We start from the raw sequence: 20,974 nt of genomic DNA, 5'->3' as shown, positions 1-20,974 counted from the left end.
ATACCTTATATAATATTTAGAAGTGGAAAGAATGATGGCTTTATGGTGAGAAGTAAGCTCAGTTTTCTACAATGTTAAGCTTCAAGTAAGAGGAAGACACTTAACATATTATTTAAACATCCAAGGATAAAGGAATAATGACGGATCATTTTGATAATATAAATTTAAGAGTCATATGGCAATTAAAACTATTATGAAGAGAAGGATTTATTGAGGAACTAAGAGATTAATAATTGGGCCTTGGAGAAACCTATTCTTCAACATTTAAAGAATAAAGGATTGATTCTAATTTAATTTGAGAAAGGATCCCTATCTCCTCAGAAACAATTTTAAAATTATAGACTAGGGACTTTTTAAATAGCTATAATAAGATAAAAGGTTCCACCCTGCTCATACAATACCTGAGTGATGTTACATAAATGAATAAGAACTGTACATATTTCATAGGACTTTTGTAAGAAATAAATGTGATAATGTAGACACAACATCAAGCACAATCCTGGGCATCCAGTAAAATGGGAGCAGTGATGATAACGATAATGATATCATATATATAATAATTACCATTATATTAATACAGTTGACCCTTGGGTTGGGGGCTCTAGCCCCTACACAGTCAAAAATCCACAATAACTTTTGATTCTCCCAAAACTTAACTAACAATAGCAGAGAGACAGGGAGAATGAGAATCCCAAGCAGGCTCCACACTGCCAGTGCAGAGCCCCATGTGGTGCTCAATCTCACGAACCATGAGATCTGACCTCAGCCAAAATCAAGAGTCAGACGCTTAATCGACTGAGCCACCCTGGTGGCACTCATAGTATATTCTTAATTATTGTAGAATCCGATCACTTCTCATCACTTTCATTGCTACCACCAATGCCTAAGTCACCAAATAAGATACTAAAGATTCCAATGGCCTAAGTATCCAAATAAGATACTAAAGATTAAAATAGTTCCTTCACTGCCCTCTCTGCTTTCACTCTTGACTCATTTAAACTAGTTCCAACATAGTAGCCAGATTTTAAAACATAAATCTCTCCTCAAAACCAACTTATGTAGCTACTGATTGGCCTCAGAGCAAAAGCCCAAAACAAAGTCGTCTTTAGGGAGGCTTATGAAGTCTATGCAATTTGGCTGCTATTACTCCCCACCCTTCATCCTCCCCCCTCTGTTTACTCTGGTGCAGCAACACTGGCCTCCTTCTCTTTCCTAAATGCATCTTAGGCTCTCCTGCCTTAGAGCCATAGCATGACCCAGTCCCCATACCTGAAAAGCATTTCCCCCAGAGAGCCACTCTTTCAAATCTTTGCTCCAATCTTCCCTTCTCAGTATGGTCTATCCTGATCATCTTATTTCAAATGGCAAACCTATTCCTCTCTTCTTTTACAATATCCCTTACTCTACTCTCAATCAATCAAGAAACAGTTCATTGGAAAAAATGCATTTGTTTAACATCTGAAATAGCACTCAGACACAAGTAATAAAAAGCGTTTATGAATTTAACATTACTTAAACTTATATGTCTCTTGTTCCTTTACCACCCTGATGTTAAGTCAGAAATTACTATCCCATTTCTAAAAATATAAATTAGAATATTATTCACTAGATTACCCCAAATATTCCCCTCACTTACTGAGAGTTTACAAAATAGTACATTTTAGGGCTCCTGGGTGGCTCAGGCGTTAAGTGTCTGACTTTGACTCAGGTCATGATCTCACAGTTCGTCAGCCTGAGCCCCTCTTCAGGTGAGCTCGAGCCCCGCTTTGGGTGAACATGAACCCCAGGTGAGCTCCACTTCTCTCTCTCTCCACCCCTTATGGGATTCATTCTCTCTCTCACTCTCTCTCTGCCCCTCACTCACCTGCGTGCCGCCCCCCCCCCCCCCAAAAAAAGTAGTAAATTTTAAAATTAGAAGGAACGGAGGAAGAAAGGGCTCTCTCTTTTAGGAAATATGGGTATGTTCATTACTTTTATTGTGATGATGGTTTCATCTGTATGTCAAAACTTACCTCCTTGTGCACTTAGGTGCAATTTATGGCAGTATACCTTAATAAAGCTATCTAAAAACACATAGTATTTAAGATAGTGTGATTAAAAAAAACTCCTAAAATATTATAGAATTTTGTACTTTATCTCACCATAACATGAAATAATGCTAAATTTTTTCATTTATATATGACTATATATTTCAGAACAAGATTATTATATTTCTTAGTTGTGTTAATTGATTAAATACTTGAATGACATTATTATTTTCTTCTAGTATAAATGAAACTTACTAGACTCCAGTTGCGCATGTGTGGTATCAGGTATTCTAGGGATATCTCTGAAATGATAGAATAAGAAAACAAGAAATTGTTTCAACAACTAAAGCAACTGCTATTTTGACTCTTATCAACCACATATAACAGCACAGTATAAAATGAACAAAATTGTGCATTACATAAATAAGAAAAAACAAGCTGTGGTACTTTATTGCTAATAAAAACATTCTGAGCTAACCCCAATTATTTAAAAAGGAATAGTCACATGCATTTACAGGAGATTTATAAAAACACATACTTTATTTTCTCTGTGCGTCACTACATGATTATCCATTCTAATAAATTTTTGAATTCAAGATAAGTTTTAGGATAAATATATTTGAATTCTATTCTGTTCTTTATTCAGTAACATTGAAATGCAAATAAAATATAACTAAAAGAAATATTTAAAGATTCAGATTGTGACTGAAATTTTTACTGAAATGGAGTGCAATAACTCCATTGAGAAAAAATGCAGCCATGGTTTTCACTGGGACTTAAAAATTGTAACTGCATTTACACCAAAAATGTGCACGTTTTTGTTTGAGATTTGCCAGGAGAGGTAGATTTTAAAGGTTAAGATCATTCAGAAAAGTACCTAAAAGAATATTAAAGATAGTAAACAAAAATATGATTAGAAGATCCTTCAATACCAACAAATAGATTCGATTAATACACTAAGCTAATACATTGCAGTTTTATCATATTACAAAACTATGAAAAGACAAAATGAAAAATAGATACAATGTCATGTGCCAGATTCACTACTCTGAATGTGAGTAGTGAATAAAACTTTTTCAGTAAATAAAGTTGAATTGAATAAAAAGTTTTCAATAAAACTAAGTTAGCAAGGTAGAGTCATTTTCCCCAACATAAAAAGAGTACAAAATAATATAGTTCAAATATTTCCTAAATGAATGAAATGGGGCATTAGTGCTCTACAACAAAAAACAATTTCTATAGCCTCCACCCTCGAATACTCTTAACCCCAGCTTGTATTTAATAATTTGCTGCTGTCAGTGTATATATATATTTTTATTGCTTTTATTTAGCTACAAGTATATCTTTTACATTGGCTTAGAATATAAGCTTCTGTAAGGGAAACACTGCTGATATTTAATGAGTAATTTTCATAATATAAGCACAAAGGATGATATTTATTGCCAATTTTTGGAAACCATTAATTTCATCTATACGTAAAAATTACAAAAGCCAAGGAGTACTTTGGTATTTGATTATTTTTTTGGTCTGTTTCCTTAAAGATGTCATTTTGCTCCTTCCACTGTTCCTTCTGTTTAGGAATAGTGTGCCCTTAGGCCCTCTCTTTCCTATGTTGAACTCTCCATTTTGAAAAAATACAGAAAATTCATTGACCCTCATTTTCACAATGTAGAGGACCACAGTTCATGAAACTTTTCTTCTAAAAGTAATTGTTAGGGGCGCCTGGGTGGCTCAGTCGGTTAAGTGGCCGACTTCGGCTCAGGTCATGATCTCTCGGTCCATGAGTTCGAGCCCCGCGTCCAGCTCTGTGCGGACAGCTCAGAGCCTGGAGCCTGTTTCAGATTCTGTGTCTCCCTCTCTCTGACCCTCCCCGTTCATGCTCTGTCTCTCTCTGTCTCAAAAATAAATAAACGTTAAAAAAAAAAAAAAAAAGTAATTGTTACTGGAGCAACTGGGTGGCTCGGTAGGTCAAGCATCTGACTCCTGATTTTGGTTCAGGTCGTGATCTCACAGTTCATGAGACGGAGCTCTGTGCTGGGCTCTGCACTGACAGTGTGGAGTCTGCTCTGGATTCTCTCTCTCTCTGTTCCTCTCCCGCTTGTGCTCTCTCTCCCTCTCTCTCTCTCAAAATAAATAAATAAACATTTTTAAAAAATGGAAAAAAAAAGTTTTTTAAATAAAATTCTTAAAAAGAAATAAAAGTAACAGTTACTGAAGTCTCCTTCTTCCACCATGCCTTTGGTCATCTGTCAAGCCACTAAGACAGTAAGAAAAATAAACACCTAAATATTTCTTCTTCTTTTCTAATGAACTGTGTATTCTAGCATGATGAGATAAAGTGATGTCATGATTTTTGGTGAACTTTTTTAATAAAAATGAAAAGAAGCATTGTCCTCAAAACAATAATTTTTATGGAACAACCAGGTAATTTGCACACTACAGATTGTTTAATGGTAGTCAATTTTATAAGGCACATGTAGAAAGTGCACAGACCAACTCACCCAATAGGTCTTGAAACAACAAGCTCCACTTGTGGTTCAGGTTTGGACTCCAGAATGATGTTATATACTTCTTCAAATGTGGCTCCTTGCAAGAACCTTCCATTCCATTCTAATACTTCATCACCTATAGTACATTCCAGTAATGATAATCTTAGAAAGAAAAACTAATCCCATAAAATACACTTGAAACAAAAGCAATCTTAAACTGTAATGAACTCCATAGAATACAATCACCGTTATGGAGTAAGACCTACTGACAACCATTGCATTGGCATCAAATTTGATGATGAGATGATTAGTATTTTTACCCAAAAGGACAAAGGGATTGAGGAATAAAATTACATACAAGCTATCTCTGTGGTTTCTTAACAGGAGTCTAACTCCAGAAACTATCTAATTGTGGAAACTATTAAACTCTGTTACCTCTTTGAAAACTTTATGATTATATTCTAAGGTTTTCAATATATATGCAACAAAGCACCTTATCTAGAGTTTCTTATAAAAAGCTTAACACTTAACATCTTATCACATCTTCTCTAAGGCATTCAAGGATCTCTCCAATAGTATCCATTACGAAAGAGATAAGGAGTAACACATTTTAGAAATATGTATTTATCCCTGAAGTTTGTTTCCTAAACTGTTGGAATTTTTTTCAAAAGAAAAATTAAGGCTTACAAGAAGCTAAATAATACTAGATACACAATAAGAGTATCCGTCAGCAAAAAAAATTATATCAGTAAATATAAAAATCTTTTTATCTAATGTGACTCCAGAAACAATAGTTATACTTTCCATTAATGAATAAAGTTTAAATATCTAAGTTAAAGAAGCCTTTGTTTTTGGTCAAATCACTTCCAAACGAGGATAACTTTTTTATAACTACTTGAGTTTAACAGTTTAAATATAAAAAATCAAAGATAGAAACCTACCTGGTCTAAGATGTCCTACAGTATCAGCTAAACTTCCTTTTTTTACTTTGGTAATAAATGCACAAAGCCGACCTGATTCAGTCATCTTTCCTCCTACAACCTGTTTAAAAGAGGAAAGTGTTTAAAACAGGCATACTGTTCAAAGGAACATAGTTGCAGATTCAAGTAAAAAATAACTAGACAATTTGTAGCTTTTAAAACTATAATATTCTAAAAATAATTTTTAAATAATATACTGTTATTATTAGGAACTAAATACATGTGAACTATTCTCACATGTTCTAAAATTTTCACAATTTAATCTATTATTTGTAAAAAATATTGCATACCTTAGAAAAAATTGAATAATTTGTAATTTCTGTCTTAAAGAATAATTTTTATCATTTCTAAAAACATTCTATTACAGTACTATGTAGTTATATTAAAATTTCCTTTTTTTTAAGTTTATTTATTTTGAGAGAGAGAGAGAGAGAGAGAGAGAGACAGACAGTGTGAGGGGGGTGCGCAGAGAGTCAGGGAGAGAATCCAAAGCAGGCCCCACACTGTCAGTCGAGAGCCTGACATGGGGCTCGATCTCATAAACCATGAGATCATGACCTGAGCCGATATCAAGAGTTGGACACTAAACCAACTGAGCTACCCGGGAGCCCCTATATTAACATTTCTAGTTGTAGATTTCAAATATCATGATCATATAAATATTTGTTACTTTGATGACAGTTATGATAATCTAAAATTTCATTAGTTAGTAATATTTTAGGCACATTGGTAATGTATATGATGATGGTGGATTTTTTTCTGAGAAAATTACAAAGTGTACTGAATCTCATTTGAATTCATGTAAACTTTAAACCATTGGCATCCCAATTTTTTTTCTACTTTTATGTTGTTATTTACATATATCTGTTAGAAAAAGGAAAAAAAATGTCAGCAATAATGCTGTGGAGTCATATGTGTACCTGTAAGACTGGCCTCTTACAAAAATTAATGCTTCTGATCAACTACCATTCAATCACTGTATCACCTTTATAGCATGTTAAGCAAACAGTGGTAATTAATTTCATTAACTAGTTATTTTTTTTCTCTAAATTGAGCGAATGACATCTGAATTTTAAAAATCACTGACTTATTGCATGTATTTAATCCCAAGTTGCAATGATTCACACCCAGGTGCAGTTCAGTTAATATTAACTGAAGATTCCTATGTTTCATTCTGAAAATTAAATGCATAGGTATTATGGGCCAACATCCTTATGTTACCATTTTTAAACTTCCTTGGCTTGATAACCTCCCATAGTAATAATCACCTACACTATTATTATTGCTGAAATCGTACAGTGTGCCTGGCACTATGCTAAATGCTTGTGTAGTGCTTTATTTAAGCTTATGATAACAACTCAATAAGCATTATTATCTCCATTTTACCGATGAGGAATCTGAGGCTAAGAGAAGGTTAGCTGGCCAATGTCATGTTGCTAATAACTGCTATAACCAGGAATCAAGCCAAGACTTCCTAACCTCTACTCTTCACTGTTCTAACACTGTTGGACAGATCTGGATTTAAATCCCACCTTCATCATCATCTTTGTGACCGTGGGCAAGTTATGACACCTCTCTAAGCCTGTTTCTCATCTGGTGTGTTAAACAACACAATAGAAGTAAAACACTCAGATGAGTGTCAGCCCCGTGGCAGTCACCCAATAAATGTTAGTTGGGCAATTCCACTTACACCCAAAGTTTTCTAATAATTCACTGTATTCTATGGGACAACTTCTGTGGCAACTGCTTAGTTCTAACAACCATTTACTCTTTTTTTTTCATTTCAGTTTTTAATTTGTCATACAGATGCATGCGTGCGCGCGCACACACACACACACACACACACACACACACACACACACAACCCCACAGAGCTCTATTTGATCTACTTACCAAATAACTATCTGGTATTTTATAGTCGACTATATATCAAGATTTATATTAAAACTCTTAGCATACGTATTTTTGAGTTTCCAGACTTTAAACGGTATTCTCTTCCTCACACACGCATACTCACAAACCCACACACACATTGTGCTACCCTTACACAAAAATTATATTCCAATTGTTAAAAAACAAAATTCAACCAAGTAAATTTGAAGATCTAATTGGCTTTACTAAACAATTCATGAATCGGGCAGCATCCCATCCAGCAAGCAGAGGAGAGCTCTACTGAGCTCAACAAAAGAAAAGTTTCCAGAGGCAGAGAAAGGGCATTAAAAAAATAGGAAAAAGGAATTCATTAGCAAAGAATGTATTTTGAAGACTCTTCTAAAAGAGGGTCTAACAATAAATTTTTAGTATCGACCAGGAAATTCCACATTGACTGGATAAAAAATATTACTTGGAACATGCACAAGTTTTGGTTAATGAGTGCAAATGCTTGGGAATTCTTGAAAATTGGGGAAAAACACTAAGTATAGGTTGGAAAGAGTTATTATACCTTTTGCTTTTCTCATAAATCTACAAAGGAGTGGAGAGCCAAAACCTCATATGTTTCATCACATACCTTCAAGCCAAGCATTGCTCCTGAATCTCGAGGTACGCTTCCATCTTTTAGACGCTTATTTAACAAAATACGACCAATTAAACGATCTCCATCTTTAGATGGCTGCCACGTCACAGGGTGCTGACATATTGCATCAACAAACAAAGAAATTAATGTTCTTTTTTGATAAAGGACCCCTTGTTGTACAATCTCTCTGAACTCCTGATTATCACAGTGTTATGATTACACAAACCAGTTTGTATTCAAAACATTGATCAAAAGCACATACTACATTATGCTTATAAGGTCAAGATTTTTCAAAATCCAATTATTTCAAATTCCTACAGAGCCCTCACACATTACTGCAGTTATATCGTTCTATAAAATCTGAGAAATGTTGAAAACACATGCAAACTATCCACGCGCTGAAGATTAATTAAAAATGGACAAGACAAAAAAGATGGATTGAAATTCTATGTAGCTAAACTCATTTAAAAATGATATTTTAATCTTCAAACGCTTTTGGAAGACTCTGAAAGAGTTAATTACAGTAACAGTTAAAAGCTAAAGTTATATTAAAACATGAAATTTGAACCTATGATGAGGGCTTCCTTGAAACAGGTTTCTAGGTTAAAACTGTAACGATACACAAGCCTCCGTAACTTTTCAGTTGAATATGCATGAGAGAAAACAGGCCTGATTCAAAGGTGAGGCTAGTTTATAGTTCTCAGTTTTTGTAGGTTCATTGACTCCTTCAGGTCTTTGATCCATTTAGTAAATTAACTTTGTTGGCTAACTCAGTGGTATCCACTGTTAAGTAGCTTGAAAATGTTAGGAGTTTATCTCTTTGTCAGGGAAGAACCAAACCCTTTACGAATCATGACACCATCCACTATGAATTATATGTCAAATAACAAAGTAAATGATTTGTGTAATCACAGTTTCACAGTTATCTAAAAGTAACATGCACATCTTCATGCAGAATTTGGCAGGCAAAAGACAAGTTCCAATCAATCACATCTATATGGTAAAAAGATTTCAAAAGTCTCACTACACTAAAAGCAAAAATAATAAATACCAAAGCAGATGGCAATGGTTCTAGTACTAATTAATACTACATTAAAATGCTATGACAATAAAACAAAAGAGCAAAATGACAGTGAAAGGGAAAAAAGAAAAACAACTTTTTCTGTGCAAACAGACCCAATTATCTCCCTTTTGCCTGGGATTGAAACTATTAATAATTTAATTTTCATCCCAAGGAAAACATATGCAAGCAATCAAATAAGCCAATCCAAAAATTCTTCATATTTGTGGTTTATAAAAACATCACAAAGTTCTCTCATGCGACCGTAGACAAAGCATTCCTTTGATCCTAATTTTTTATTTCATTTACTTATTTTTTGGTATGCCGTCAAACAACAAAAACAGCAAAACAAGCGAGAAGTATTTTGGTTTGTTTGTTTGTTTTGGTTTTGTTTTTCTTTTCTGCACCTTAAGAAATGCTACATTGACCCCTGAAATGCCCTGTCCTTTTATTATGTTCTGTTTGAATGAGTGACAGAGAGCAAACGAAGACCAAATGAGCAGGTTAAAAGGCAGGCTCCACAATCTCAGTACCTTATCACTATGGCTATGCTCCTCGTTAAGGGTTGTGCTACTACAGGTATCTACCCCAGAGTCCTTAATCTGAGGCTCAGACCATTCCAAATCCTCTTCCAAAGAGTGGCCACCAAAGTACATCATTTTCTTTTGTCTCTCAGACCTGGTGTTAGAGTCCGACAAAACTGCCTGCTCACTAGTTTTTCTTTTTCCCTTTTGACTGTCCCCTACAGGTGTGGGATAAAAAGAAAAAAAAAAAAAAAGATACAAAAAAGAAAACATGCAAAGGTGTAAATCAAAAAGGAAAAGTGAAATGAAAAACGAAAATTAAATAGTAAGGCTCCACATGTCTCACCAAAGACATTGGGGATGCCTCACTGCTATGCCAAGACGTATGGTCCAACCAGTTGTAATCCATGTCTCCTGTGAGAGTCAGACAGACAAAGAGTGCAGTAAAGGAGACAGCGAAAGAAAGGACAGACAAAGACATTATAAACATTGTTAACTGTGTGATCCTCTCTGGTTTCAAGAACTTTGTCTGCAGCACTCACTATATATACCAAGAGAAAGCTAAGATTCCAAATGAGTAAAATTTATAGAATGCAGAATATAAAGTTTATGTACTCTAGATGGATCCTACAGGGCCAAAGTTCTGCAAGAAGAGAAAAGGCTAATAATAATAAACAGGAATAGAAATGAAAAAAATTATATATTCCAAAAAAGAAAAAAACTATCCACTGTGTCTGTTACTCAGGTTATTTTTTTTTTTCCATGCTGGCCTATAGACATGAGCAAAGATTAAGGAACATTTTTAAAATTAGACAGTGGTTTGCCAATAACCACTACAACAAAAAGCCAAGTAATTAAATGTTGTTCCTGGAATGTAGTATGATATTCTTTATAATGTTGAAACCTCCTAAAAAACTTTGGGTGGCTTAAAAAAAGAAGAATTGGTTACACAAAAGATTAGTTTTGTAAGAAAATGACAAAACAGAGTCACTCAATTTCTATTAGGAAAAATAAATCTTCACTTAAATATCATGAATAATTTAAAATTACTTCGAAATAACTTTTCAACTTTTTTGCAGAAATTGCACTCATAAAAAGTAAATTTTCTTTTAAAATAATTTTGTCACACAACTTATGTAACTGGCAACTAAGAAAGGTTTTCCATTTCCCAAATGTAGGTGCTTCTCATTTGCCTTACATTTGAAAAAAAAATTATTTTTAGTCTATATGTGCACATGTATCTTTTTAAGCTCTAGTTGTACTTTCTCTTACTTAAAAATATTTACTAAACACCTTCCATTTGCTATGCATTGTGCTAAGCTCTAGCATAAGGAGTAAAACAATGAGACATAGAACAGAGTGGAGATAAACACAATAAATAAATCATGAGTGTCATACAGGAGAGTATAATACATGCAAAGGACAGAACTCTCAACACACCATGAAAGAGTATAATAGGATCTAATTTAGATTTTGGGCTCAGCAAACACCTCGGAAGAAGGGATGTTTAAAACGAGAAATGAAGTATGTGGCCTCAAGGTCAAGCAGGGGAACAGGCAGATGGAAAGTTGAAGAAAGACCATGCTAGGAAGAAGCAACTTGGAACTTCAGTGTGTCTGAACCAAAAAGATGCTAAGTGAGGTGAGGCAGCACAAACCAGCTTAGAGAGGCCTTTTCATGCTTATTAGAGATTATGACTGCCATTCACTGAAGGATTTTGAGCACGATGGTGACATGAACTGATTTACATTTTAAAAAGATAAATGTAAGTACTAACTCCAGATTGGGTTGAAAGACACCAAGAGTTAATAGGCATTTGCAATATTCCATTGGGCAGGTAATTACGGCTTAAACAAAGGTGATGGCAATGGATAAGGTAGGAGAAGAGGGAACTGAGAGATGCTTCGGATTTAGATATAAGAGTATTCAGAAAGACTGAAAAGAGGCACCTGGCTGGCTTAGTCAGTGGAGCATGACACTTTGGTGTTGGGGGCATGAGTTGGAGCCCCATGTTGGGTATAGAGATTACGTAAAAAAAAAAAATTAAGAAACACTAATGAGTCAAGGATAACTCTCAGGTTTCTGGCAATAATAACTGAATGGAAGGAAAGACTATGAAATGGAAAAAACTGGAGAAAAAGCATTTTTTATTAGGAAGGGGTAGGAAGGAATTACTCTATTTCACAGAATCTAAAATGTCATTGACTATAGGATTCATAGATATTAAAATGGTAAAAATATACACCTTGAAATTTATTATGATAATTGATTTTGGATATATTATTCAAAATACCCATAAATCATTCAAGTGAGCATATAAAAATTCAATTTGTTAAGTTGTAACAGAGAAGGGTCTGAGCTGCAGACATAAATTATGTACATAATTAGTACATGATTACTAGTACACAGATTGGAGTAAGTAGATCATTTAGGAACAGAATGGAAAGTAAGGTATAAAGAGGATCCCAACTGAATTCTAACATTTGGAGTTTGATTTGAAAGAAAGAGAAGTTGAGAAAGAGCATGCCAGGAAAAAAAGGAGGGAGGGACATGAAGTTCTGCAAACCAAATAGGAGAGAGTTTCCTCAGCAGGAGGAGAAGGCAACTATGGTGAATGGTTTCTATACAGTCGATAAGGAATGGAAAAGTGTGCATTTGATTTGGTGACATGAAGATTGGGAAGGATGTTAGAGAAAGCACTTTGGGTAGAATGATGAAAATTAAAATCTGTTGAAGTAACTAAAGAATCAAAGGGAGACGAGGTAGTAGAAAAATTGTGTAGACGAATAGTTCCCAGAGTGAAATCCTCTAAACAGCATTATCAACATCATCTAGGAACTTGTTAGAAATGCAAATTCTTGGGCACCAATCAAGACTTAATTAATCAGGAATTCTGTAGATAAGGCCTAGGAATCTGTTTCTTAATAACCTACCAGGTGATGATGATCTCAGTAATGTATGAGAACCACTGGAGATAATTTTCTTAAGAAGTTTATTTGTGAAGGGGGCACCTGGGTGGCTCAGTTGGTTGAGCATCCGACTTCAGCTCAGGTCATGATCTCACAGTTGGTGAGTTCAAGCCCCATGTCGGGCTCTGTGCTGACAGCTCAGAGCCTGGAGCCTGCTTCCGAATCTGGGCCTCCCTCTCTCTCTGCCCCTCCCCTGCTCATGCTCTGCCTCTCTCTCTGTCTCAAAAATAAATAAAATATTAAAAAATTTAAAAAAAAAAAGTTTATTTGTGAAGGATGATAAAATTGTGCTAATATACACAAAATTCACTTCGTAGGGGAAAAATGTTCTTTAATCTATGAAATAGAGAAGGGCTTCCCAATCTTTCCCATGGCACAAATCAACAATTATAATTTTATGGCTACCCAAAGAGCTGAAAGTATTTCTTTTCCAGAAAACCCTTTCAAAATACAATGCTGCTTGACACAAAGCACTGATAGATCTCCAAACTGGGTTAAATAAAGTGTGGAAACCGTAAATGAAAATTCTTGTCTGGTTTATGTGAAGGTGTGAGAACCCAGCTCACAATGTCTCTTTCTCTCAAGGCCTGCAACCCGCCAAAAAAAGCACAAATGAAGTTCTTTCTTTAGTAAATAAAGTATACAAGCTGCTTAACCATTTGAAACCAAAGCAAAAATATTTGATTGGCCAAAAAAAAAAAAAAAGAAAAAAAAAAGTGTCATATGATAGGCTCAGTAAACATTTGTTGAAGGAGTAAAAATTAGTACTATTTCAGAATTAAATACGGTAATCAAGGAGTGCCTGGGTGGCTCAGTCGCTTAAGTGCTGGACTTTGGCTCAGGTCATGATCTCACAGTTCGTTGGTTCGAGCCCCGTGTTGGGCTCTGTGCTGACAGCTCAGAGCCTGGAGCCTGCTTCAGATTCTGTGTCTCCCTCTCTCTCTGCTCCTCCTCTGCTTGCTCACTCTCTCTCAAAAATATACATTAAAAAAATTAAATAAATAAACGAACAGTAATCAACGTAAATAATATATGAAATAGTCCTAAACTACTAGGACTATTAGTATTTAGATAATAATATTTATCAATTAATATTCTTATTTTGTATAGCTTCAAAGAACAGAACTAAGATAATAAGATATTCTTCCCTCGGTAACAGTACAAAAATATATTGCTGGGCTTTCCAGTTCTAGAACAAGAAACAGAAGACACAAGAAAGTACCTAATGGAATTTTAGAACTGAAAAAGAACTGAAATTTAAAAAGCAAATGGATAAGCTCAAGTACAGAATACAGAAAACAGAGGAACAACTCAATTAACTTGAAAATAGAATCACAGAAATCACCCAGTTTGAAAACACATAAAATAGGCTAAAAAAATAAGAAAGTAAAATGGAAAAAAATAAAATAGAAAAAAAATATAATAGAAAAAATAAACAAAAAAATAAACAAAATAAAATAAGCAAGGTTTTAGAGGCTTAAGGGATTATAACAAAAGATCTATGATTCATGTCATTGTAGTCTCAGAAGAAGAAAAAGAAGCTAAAATGGAAAAAGTATTTGAAGAAATAGAGACTGAAAAATTCCCAAATTTGTAAAATGTGTAAGCTAAGCCTGATTCAAAAAAACTACATAAATCCCCAAACAAGAAATACACAAAGAAATCTGTACCAAGACTTACCAGGATCAAACTAAAAACTAAAGACAAATGGTCTTGCAAGGAGCAAGAGAAAAACAACACCTTACTTAAAGAGGGAAAACAATTTGAATGACAGTAGATTTCTGATCAGAAACCTTGGAGGCCAGAAGAAAATAGAACAATATTTTTAATTGTTGAAATACAAGAATGTCAACTCTGAATTCTAAATATGGTAAATTATGTTACAGAAATGAATGAGAAATAAAGACATTCTCAGACAAAAGAAAACTAAGAGGATTTGTTACCAGCAGACCTAAAAGATGACTAAAGAAAGTTTTGGAAACAAAAATAAACAAAAAAAAAAAAGAAGAAGAAGGAACCTGAAATACTGAGAAGGAATAAAGAATATAATAAGCAAAAATATGGGTAAATACAATAGACTTCCCTTTTCCTCTTGAACTTTCTAAATTATATTTGGTGTTTGAAGCAAAAGGTACATTGTTTGATGTGCTTTTGACATATATGGAAGAAATATGTAAGAAAATTACATTAGAAACAGGGAAAGGGAAAGGAACTTAAAGTATGTAAGGTTTCTACACACCACTCCAGTAAAATGTAAACACCAGTAGGATGTGATAAGTTGTGCATATATATTAGAACAGTCACACACACACACACACACACACACACACACACACACACACAAATCTTTGCAAAGAAATACACTCAAAAAACATTACAGATGAATCAAAATGCAATTCTTAAAAAAACGTTCAAATAATCCATTGGAAGGCAGGAAAAAACAGAAACAAAAATCAGAGGGAACAAAATACAAAAAAGAAAATGGCAAACAACAAAAGAAATGCAGACCAATATCCCTTATGAACAGAGAAACACTTAACAAAATATTAGCAAATACAATTCAGCAATATATAATAACTATTATGCACTCTGACCAAATGGGGTTTACTGCTGGAAGGCAAGCCTGGTTGAATATTGAAAATCAATGAAACCTGTTAGATTCACAAATTAAAAGAGAAAAATCACATTGATGCAGAAAAAACATGATTAAAAAAAAAAAACCTCTCGAAAAACAAGGAATAGAGGAGAACTTGCTCAAATAAATAAAGGACATTGACAAAAAAAAAAAAAAAAACTATTGCTAAGATCGTACTTAATGGTAAAAGGCTGAACTCTTTATATGAAGAGAAATTTCACTAAAAAGGATACCTTTATTTGTAATAAGGATAAATATGTAGCCAAAAAGTAGAAACAACCAAAATATCTTTCAATAGGCAAATGACCAAATTGTGGCAAATCCATACCATTGAATATTAGTCAGTAATAAAAAGACTATTGTCTTTTTTACAGTAATAAAAAAACTATTGATACATACAACATAGATGGACATCAAGGGCAATATGCAGAATGGGGGGAAAAAAGGTCACAAAATGTTACATACCATATGATTTCATTCACACTATATTCTTTGAATGATAAAATTATAGAGATGAAAAATAAATCAGTGCTTTGTAGAGGTCAGGGATGAGCAGGGGGAGGAAGAAAATGTTACTATAAAGGGGTAGCATAACAAAGATCTTTGTTACAGTACAGTAGTTCTGTATCTTTATAATAGCAGAGGTTTATAAATCCATATATGTGATGTCATAAAACTATATAAACTATATAAGTTGATGTCAATTTCTTGGTTTTGATATTGTACTATACTTATACAAGATGTAATCATTGAAAGAAACTGGGTGAAGGGCATATGGGGTTTCTGTGTGCTACCTTTGCAACTTTTTATAATTCAAAGAAAAGGCTGTAGTACCATTTGTCAGCATAATGTAGAGAAGGTCATTGCTTCAGTTGGAAGTTCCACAAAAAGCACACTAAACTCTGTAACTCTGACATTCAATGATTCTATTAGAGCCCGTTAAACACATTTAAATATGAAACCTGATTTAAAAAAGTAATCAAAGACTTACATTTCAGGCTAAGATTTTCTCCTTCACTTACCTCTACTGTAAAATACAAACTAATCCAATACTGTGTTTATGTGTATGTGTGTGTTGTGCGTTGAATACTCAGAGAAAACAGTTCAGATATTCCATTTATTACACGTTTTCTAAGTCCTTAAATGAATAAAAGAGTTTATTAACTATTTATGTCATTGTTTTCATTACTTTAGATTTTTTTTTAATTTTTTTTTTTTTAACGTTTATTTATTTTTGAGACAGAGAGAGACAGAGCATGAACGGGGGAGGGTCACAGAGAGAGGGAGACACAGAATCTGAAACAGGCTCCAGGCTCCGACCTGTCAGCACAGAGCCCGACGCGGGGCTCGAACCCACGGACCGTGAGGTCATGACCTGAGCCAACGTTGGATGCTTAACCGACAGAGCCACCCAGGTGCCCCTTTTTTTTTTTTTTTTTAATTTTTTTTTTGTTAACCTTTATTTAGTTTTGAGACAGAGACATCATTACTTTAGATTAACAGAGGTTTTGCAATTAAATCATATATTATATAAAAATATTCTGCAACATCCTCATTTTTAACTTTAACCACACTTTAAGGAAACAGCATGTTGTGACAGAAAGAGTTTTATAGCTAGAGCCATGAAACCTATGTTAAAGTATTGGTTTCACTCCTTATTAAATTTATGACTTGGGCAAGTCAAGTAATACATTAGGCCTCATTTCCTCATCTGTATAAAAAGAGATTAACTGTGATATATCACAGATTGTTGAGAGGTTTAAATATGATAATGGTCATGAAAGTTCTTTGCAAATTGTAGAGTTACCCCAATTTGATGGTATTATCATTTTCATCATTATTAGAATGAAATAATCAACTTCCATTCTAAAATAGACAGGGAATATTCATCTATAATCTTTTATTTTTCCTCTCATTTCTCTTCCTAATTTTCTACCCTTCTCTTTAACTTGTCAAGCTATGTATGTTGGCATTTCCCAACATGGAACACGGATTCTGCAAAATGTTAATAGGTTGAGTGATATAAAGATCCTCTAGTCAAATAAATATGGAAAACTCTGGATTAAATGCAACTAAATAAGATTTCTTGAGTGAAGGATTTTTCAGATAGCAATGACAATATGCTTTTTTACAAGGATTATATAATTTCCACAAACTTAATTGGAACACTAACCTTTCTCATGGAACAAGTGTTTGAGGAACTGTATTTTGAGACATAATGCTGAAACCTGCCTGAAGGGTCATTTTTCTTCATAAGTAGGCATTAAAACTGATAATAAGGCATAAGTGTATTCCCCCCTAAGGACAATGTTCAGTATTAAAGGAGACTCAAAACCCAAGAGAAAGAAAGAAAGAAAGAAAGAAAGAAAGAAAGAAAGAAAGAAAGAAAAAAGTTATATAGAGAGAATATTCTCTAAGGCAACGGTTTCCCAATTATGCACCATGGACTTGCTTCAGAAACAACTGTTGGGGTGGAAAACTGATTCTAAGGTGGTGCCCCATAATCCCCCCACCTTGTGGTGTTCATGCCTTTGCTCCTAATCAAGATGGTGAGATGGCAAGGTGATGGAATGTCACTCCCATGATATCATTAGCAAGACTGTACCACTAGTCAGTTTGCTCTAGAGATTATCTTTGCTAGCTTAATGAAGTAAGCAGCCATGATGAGAAGGCTGTGTGGCAAGGAACAGCAGGCTGTCTTCAGGAACTGTGGGTACCATCTAGAACTTTGGGTAGCATCCAATCACAAGAAAATGAATTCTGCTGACAACCTCATTGAACTTGGAATCAGATTCTTCCTCAGTCAAGCCTCCAGATAAGACCACAGCCCGGCCAACACCCTTATTATAGCTTTGAGACTCTAAACAGAGAGCACAGCTAAGCCATGCTGAGACTCCTGAATAACAGAAATTGTGAGGTGGTAAAGTGTGTTGTTTTAAGCTGCTAAGTTTATGGTAATTTGTTCCTAATATATTGCCAGCTTCAAAAGCAGCAGGTTTTAAAGACAGGGGCCAAAATATAAAAGTCAGTAGATCTAAAAGGCCAGATAGATTCTTTAGACCAAGTCTCAACTTCCAAAGTAAAACCAATGCCGCCCAAAATACATCAGCATTTTAAATAGGAAGACAAAACATTATTCATAATTAGCTTGTTTTTTTTAAAAATCTTGCTCCTTTGGGGTTATGGATACATTATTATTAAGAAAATAATATTGATTAAATGGTTGTACATATTATATATATGAGAATTTATTTTAATTATTACACAGTGTGAAATTGTTATAGATTCTGTGGGTACAAATAGGACCTCAAGAAACTCATTCTAGAAAGACACACAGGTAAAACATATAACACAGCATAACATAGGGTAACATACCTTAATATACACCCATTGTATTCTATTTCATTACATCTAAGTTACTTTCAATTATAATATATACCGTTATTTATTACTAAAAAAAAATGCTACAATTACACAATGATAAGCATTTAATGGAAGAATTATCTCTCTTCCTAAGATGCTACAGTGTGGAAAAATTTGCTTCTTAGGATCAAAACTGTGGCATTTCATGAAAAAAATTGTTGATTATTCAGAAAAAGGAGAGATTAATACTTAGGAAATGCTTATAGGTGACATTTAAACTATACCTTGAAATACACAGTAAACTTTTACATACTGGAGGCTTTTACTTTCTTAAAGGAAAATAACATAATCCTAGCAAAGAAAGGGAAATATATCGAACTACTGCGGCCAATATGAGTATATATAATATATTTGGGAAATGATAAGTAGTAGAATATTAGCAAATAATCTTTCCCTCAACCTGTAATTGGACATTATTTCCTGATCCGCATCAGCGGTTCTCAGCCACTATGTTATAACACAGTTGTAAATTGTCACAAGTAATGCAACTGATAAAATTATGTAGTTTACAAATTATTTAACTTTCTTTAACAAAAGTAAATTTCAGTTGAGAATTAATTCAAATTTGCATCTGTGCTAATGTCAATCACAATTTCTTTAATGAGAAAGAAAGGAGAGGAGTAAAGCTATGCAAGAAATTAGCAATTAGTCATATCACTAGGAAAAGAATATGACCGGAGTATGAATTATGTTTCCTACTGGAAACAAGGTTTGGGAATTGCTGATCTTTATTATCAACTCACATAACTGATTTCATCAGATGTGAGATAACACTGATTGCTTTATGTATTACTAGGAGAGAAAACTAAAATGCTGGGTTTAAAAGGACGGCATGGTTTCCTCCTAACATTCTCTTTGGACATGCGCTTTGGGAACTGTGAAACCATATATAAGAAATACATTTCCTTAGCCTTTGCTAGAGAGACCACATGAGGAGAGAAATACCTGAGAAGGCTCAGAGGTTCCAGCTCCCCACCCCCAAACCCCACCCACGGCTTAGGTCCAGACTAGGGATAAGTGGTCCCTGTTAAGTCCTGTTGAAATTCTAGACCCACAGATTCCATGAGCAAATTAAACGGTTGTCTTATGCCACTAAATTTTGGTGCTATTTGTAGTTACTGGAATATACACTCTACCTGATTCTTAGCCCTCACAATAACCATTTAAACTAGATAACAGTGTTATATTTTGCAGGTGAGAAAAGTACAATTGAGAGGTTCAAAGAATTTGCCCAAGATCACATTATTAGGCTATAATTGAGCCAGGATTAAAAATCCATGTAGTCTGTCTCCAAAATTGACATTCTTAAACCCTGTGCTAAAAATAAATTTTATGGAATTATTATCTTACAGACTTGATCCTATTCAGTAACTCAAAGGTCACATAATCTAAATCAGCCTCTAATTATATGTGATATTAAAAATAACTCTTGATTAAGTAATTACTTTGCAATAGATTTTAAGCAATTTTAAGGAGCTACCTAAAAGTGGTTAAAAATAGAATTAATGCCAGTAAGCAGGAATAAAAATTACTTAAAAATCCATTATATGAGTTTTAGTAAGTATCCCTCCTATCATTTGGGATATATTAATTTAATCCAAGCTGAGGTAACCTGAATCTCTTATAATCAGGAAAGTAGATTCATAAGAATGTGATTTCATAAATGTATGTGAAATCTACTTATATTTATTGTTTTCATGTTGTTTTTATAGTTTTAATTTCGATTTTGTTTACTTAATAGCTCTTTCATTTGTTTCATTTAATATCATGTATATACCCCAAGCTTTATAACCAAAGCAAAATATTTTTTTAAGCTAAGATATAACTGACATAAATCATACAATGGTGGCACAAAAAGAAATCATAAAAACATCGTTTCGTTCATTCACTGATTCATTGTTCCATATAGTCACCCATTTATTCAAAAAATATTTGTTGAATGCTTACCAGGTTCTGGGTCTCAGGCTAATTTCTGGGATACAACAAGAAAGGACATAGACAAGATCTCTACCTTCAAAGAGGTTACATACAGTCTAACAAGAAAAACAAACAACAACAACAAAACAATTACACTCATTCTCTATAGTATCCTAATTTAAATAAATTTCTAACACACTGAGACCTACAAACCATAGATGACACCAACTTTTTTTAAACTTTTTTTTAATGTTTATTTATTTTTGACAGAGGGAGGGAGAGAGAGAGAGAGAGAGAGAGAGCCCGAGCATGAGCAGGGGAGGGGCAGAGAGAGAGGAGACAGAATCCGAAGCAGGCTCCAGCTCTGAGCTGTCAGCACAGAGCCCAACGCGGGGCTCGAACTGACAGACCAGGAGATCATGACCTGAGCCGAAG

At 34.1% G+C, this 20,974-nt stretch overlaps 1 protein-coding gene across 49 annotated transcripts in view; it reads right to left on the bottom strand.

Annotated features, from left to right (window-relative positions):
* Positions 1–20,974, bottom strand: part of RIMS2 (regulating synaptic membrane exocytosis 2) — a 602,465-nt gene that overhangs the window by 286,201 nt on the left and 295,290 nt on the right. For 25 of the 49 annotated variants that reach the window (XM_060611082.3, XM_060611085.3, XM_060611091.3 and 22 more), the window contains 5 exons: positions 9,942–10,009; positions 8,006–8,125; positions 5,458–5,557; positions 4,529–4,652; positions 2,283–2,329 (listed from right to left, as the gene is read on the bottom strand). In XM_060611082.3, the coding sequence (XP_060467065.2) occupies positions 2,283–2,329; positions 4,529–4,652; positions 5,458–5,557; positions 8,006–8,125; positions 9,942–10,009 (459 nt within the window). Of the gene's footprint in view, positions 1–2,282; positions 2,330–4,528; positions 4,653–5,457; positions 5,558–8,005; positions 8,126–9,604; positions 9,814–9,941; positions 10,010–20,974 lie in introns of all 49 variants that reach the window. The other 24 variants (XM_060611071.3, XM_060611073.3, XM_060611075.3 and 21 more) reach the window with 1 other exon arrangement.

Source organism: Panthera onca, chromosome F2 (assembly GCF_046562875.1).
Source record: "Panthera onca isolate mPanOnc1 chromosome F2, mPanOnc1 haplotype 2, whole genome shotgun sequence".
Classification (NCBI taxonomy): domain Eukaryota; kingdom Metazoa; phylum Chordata; class Mammalia; order Carnivora; family Felidae; genus Panthera; species Panthera onca.
Note: the sequence above shows the minus strand (reverse complement) of the source record. Positions and strands in the feature narration are given on the sequence as shown.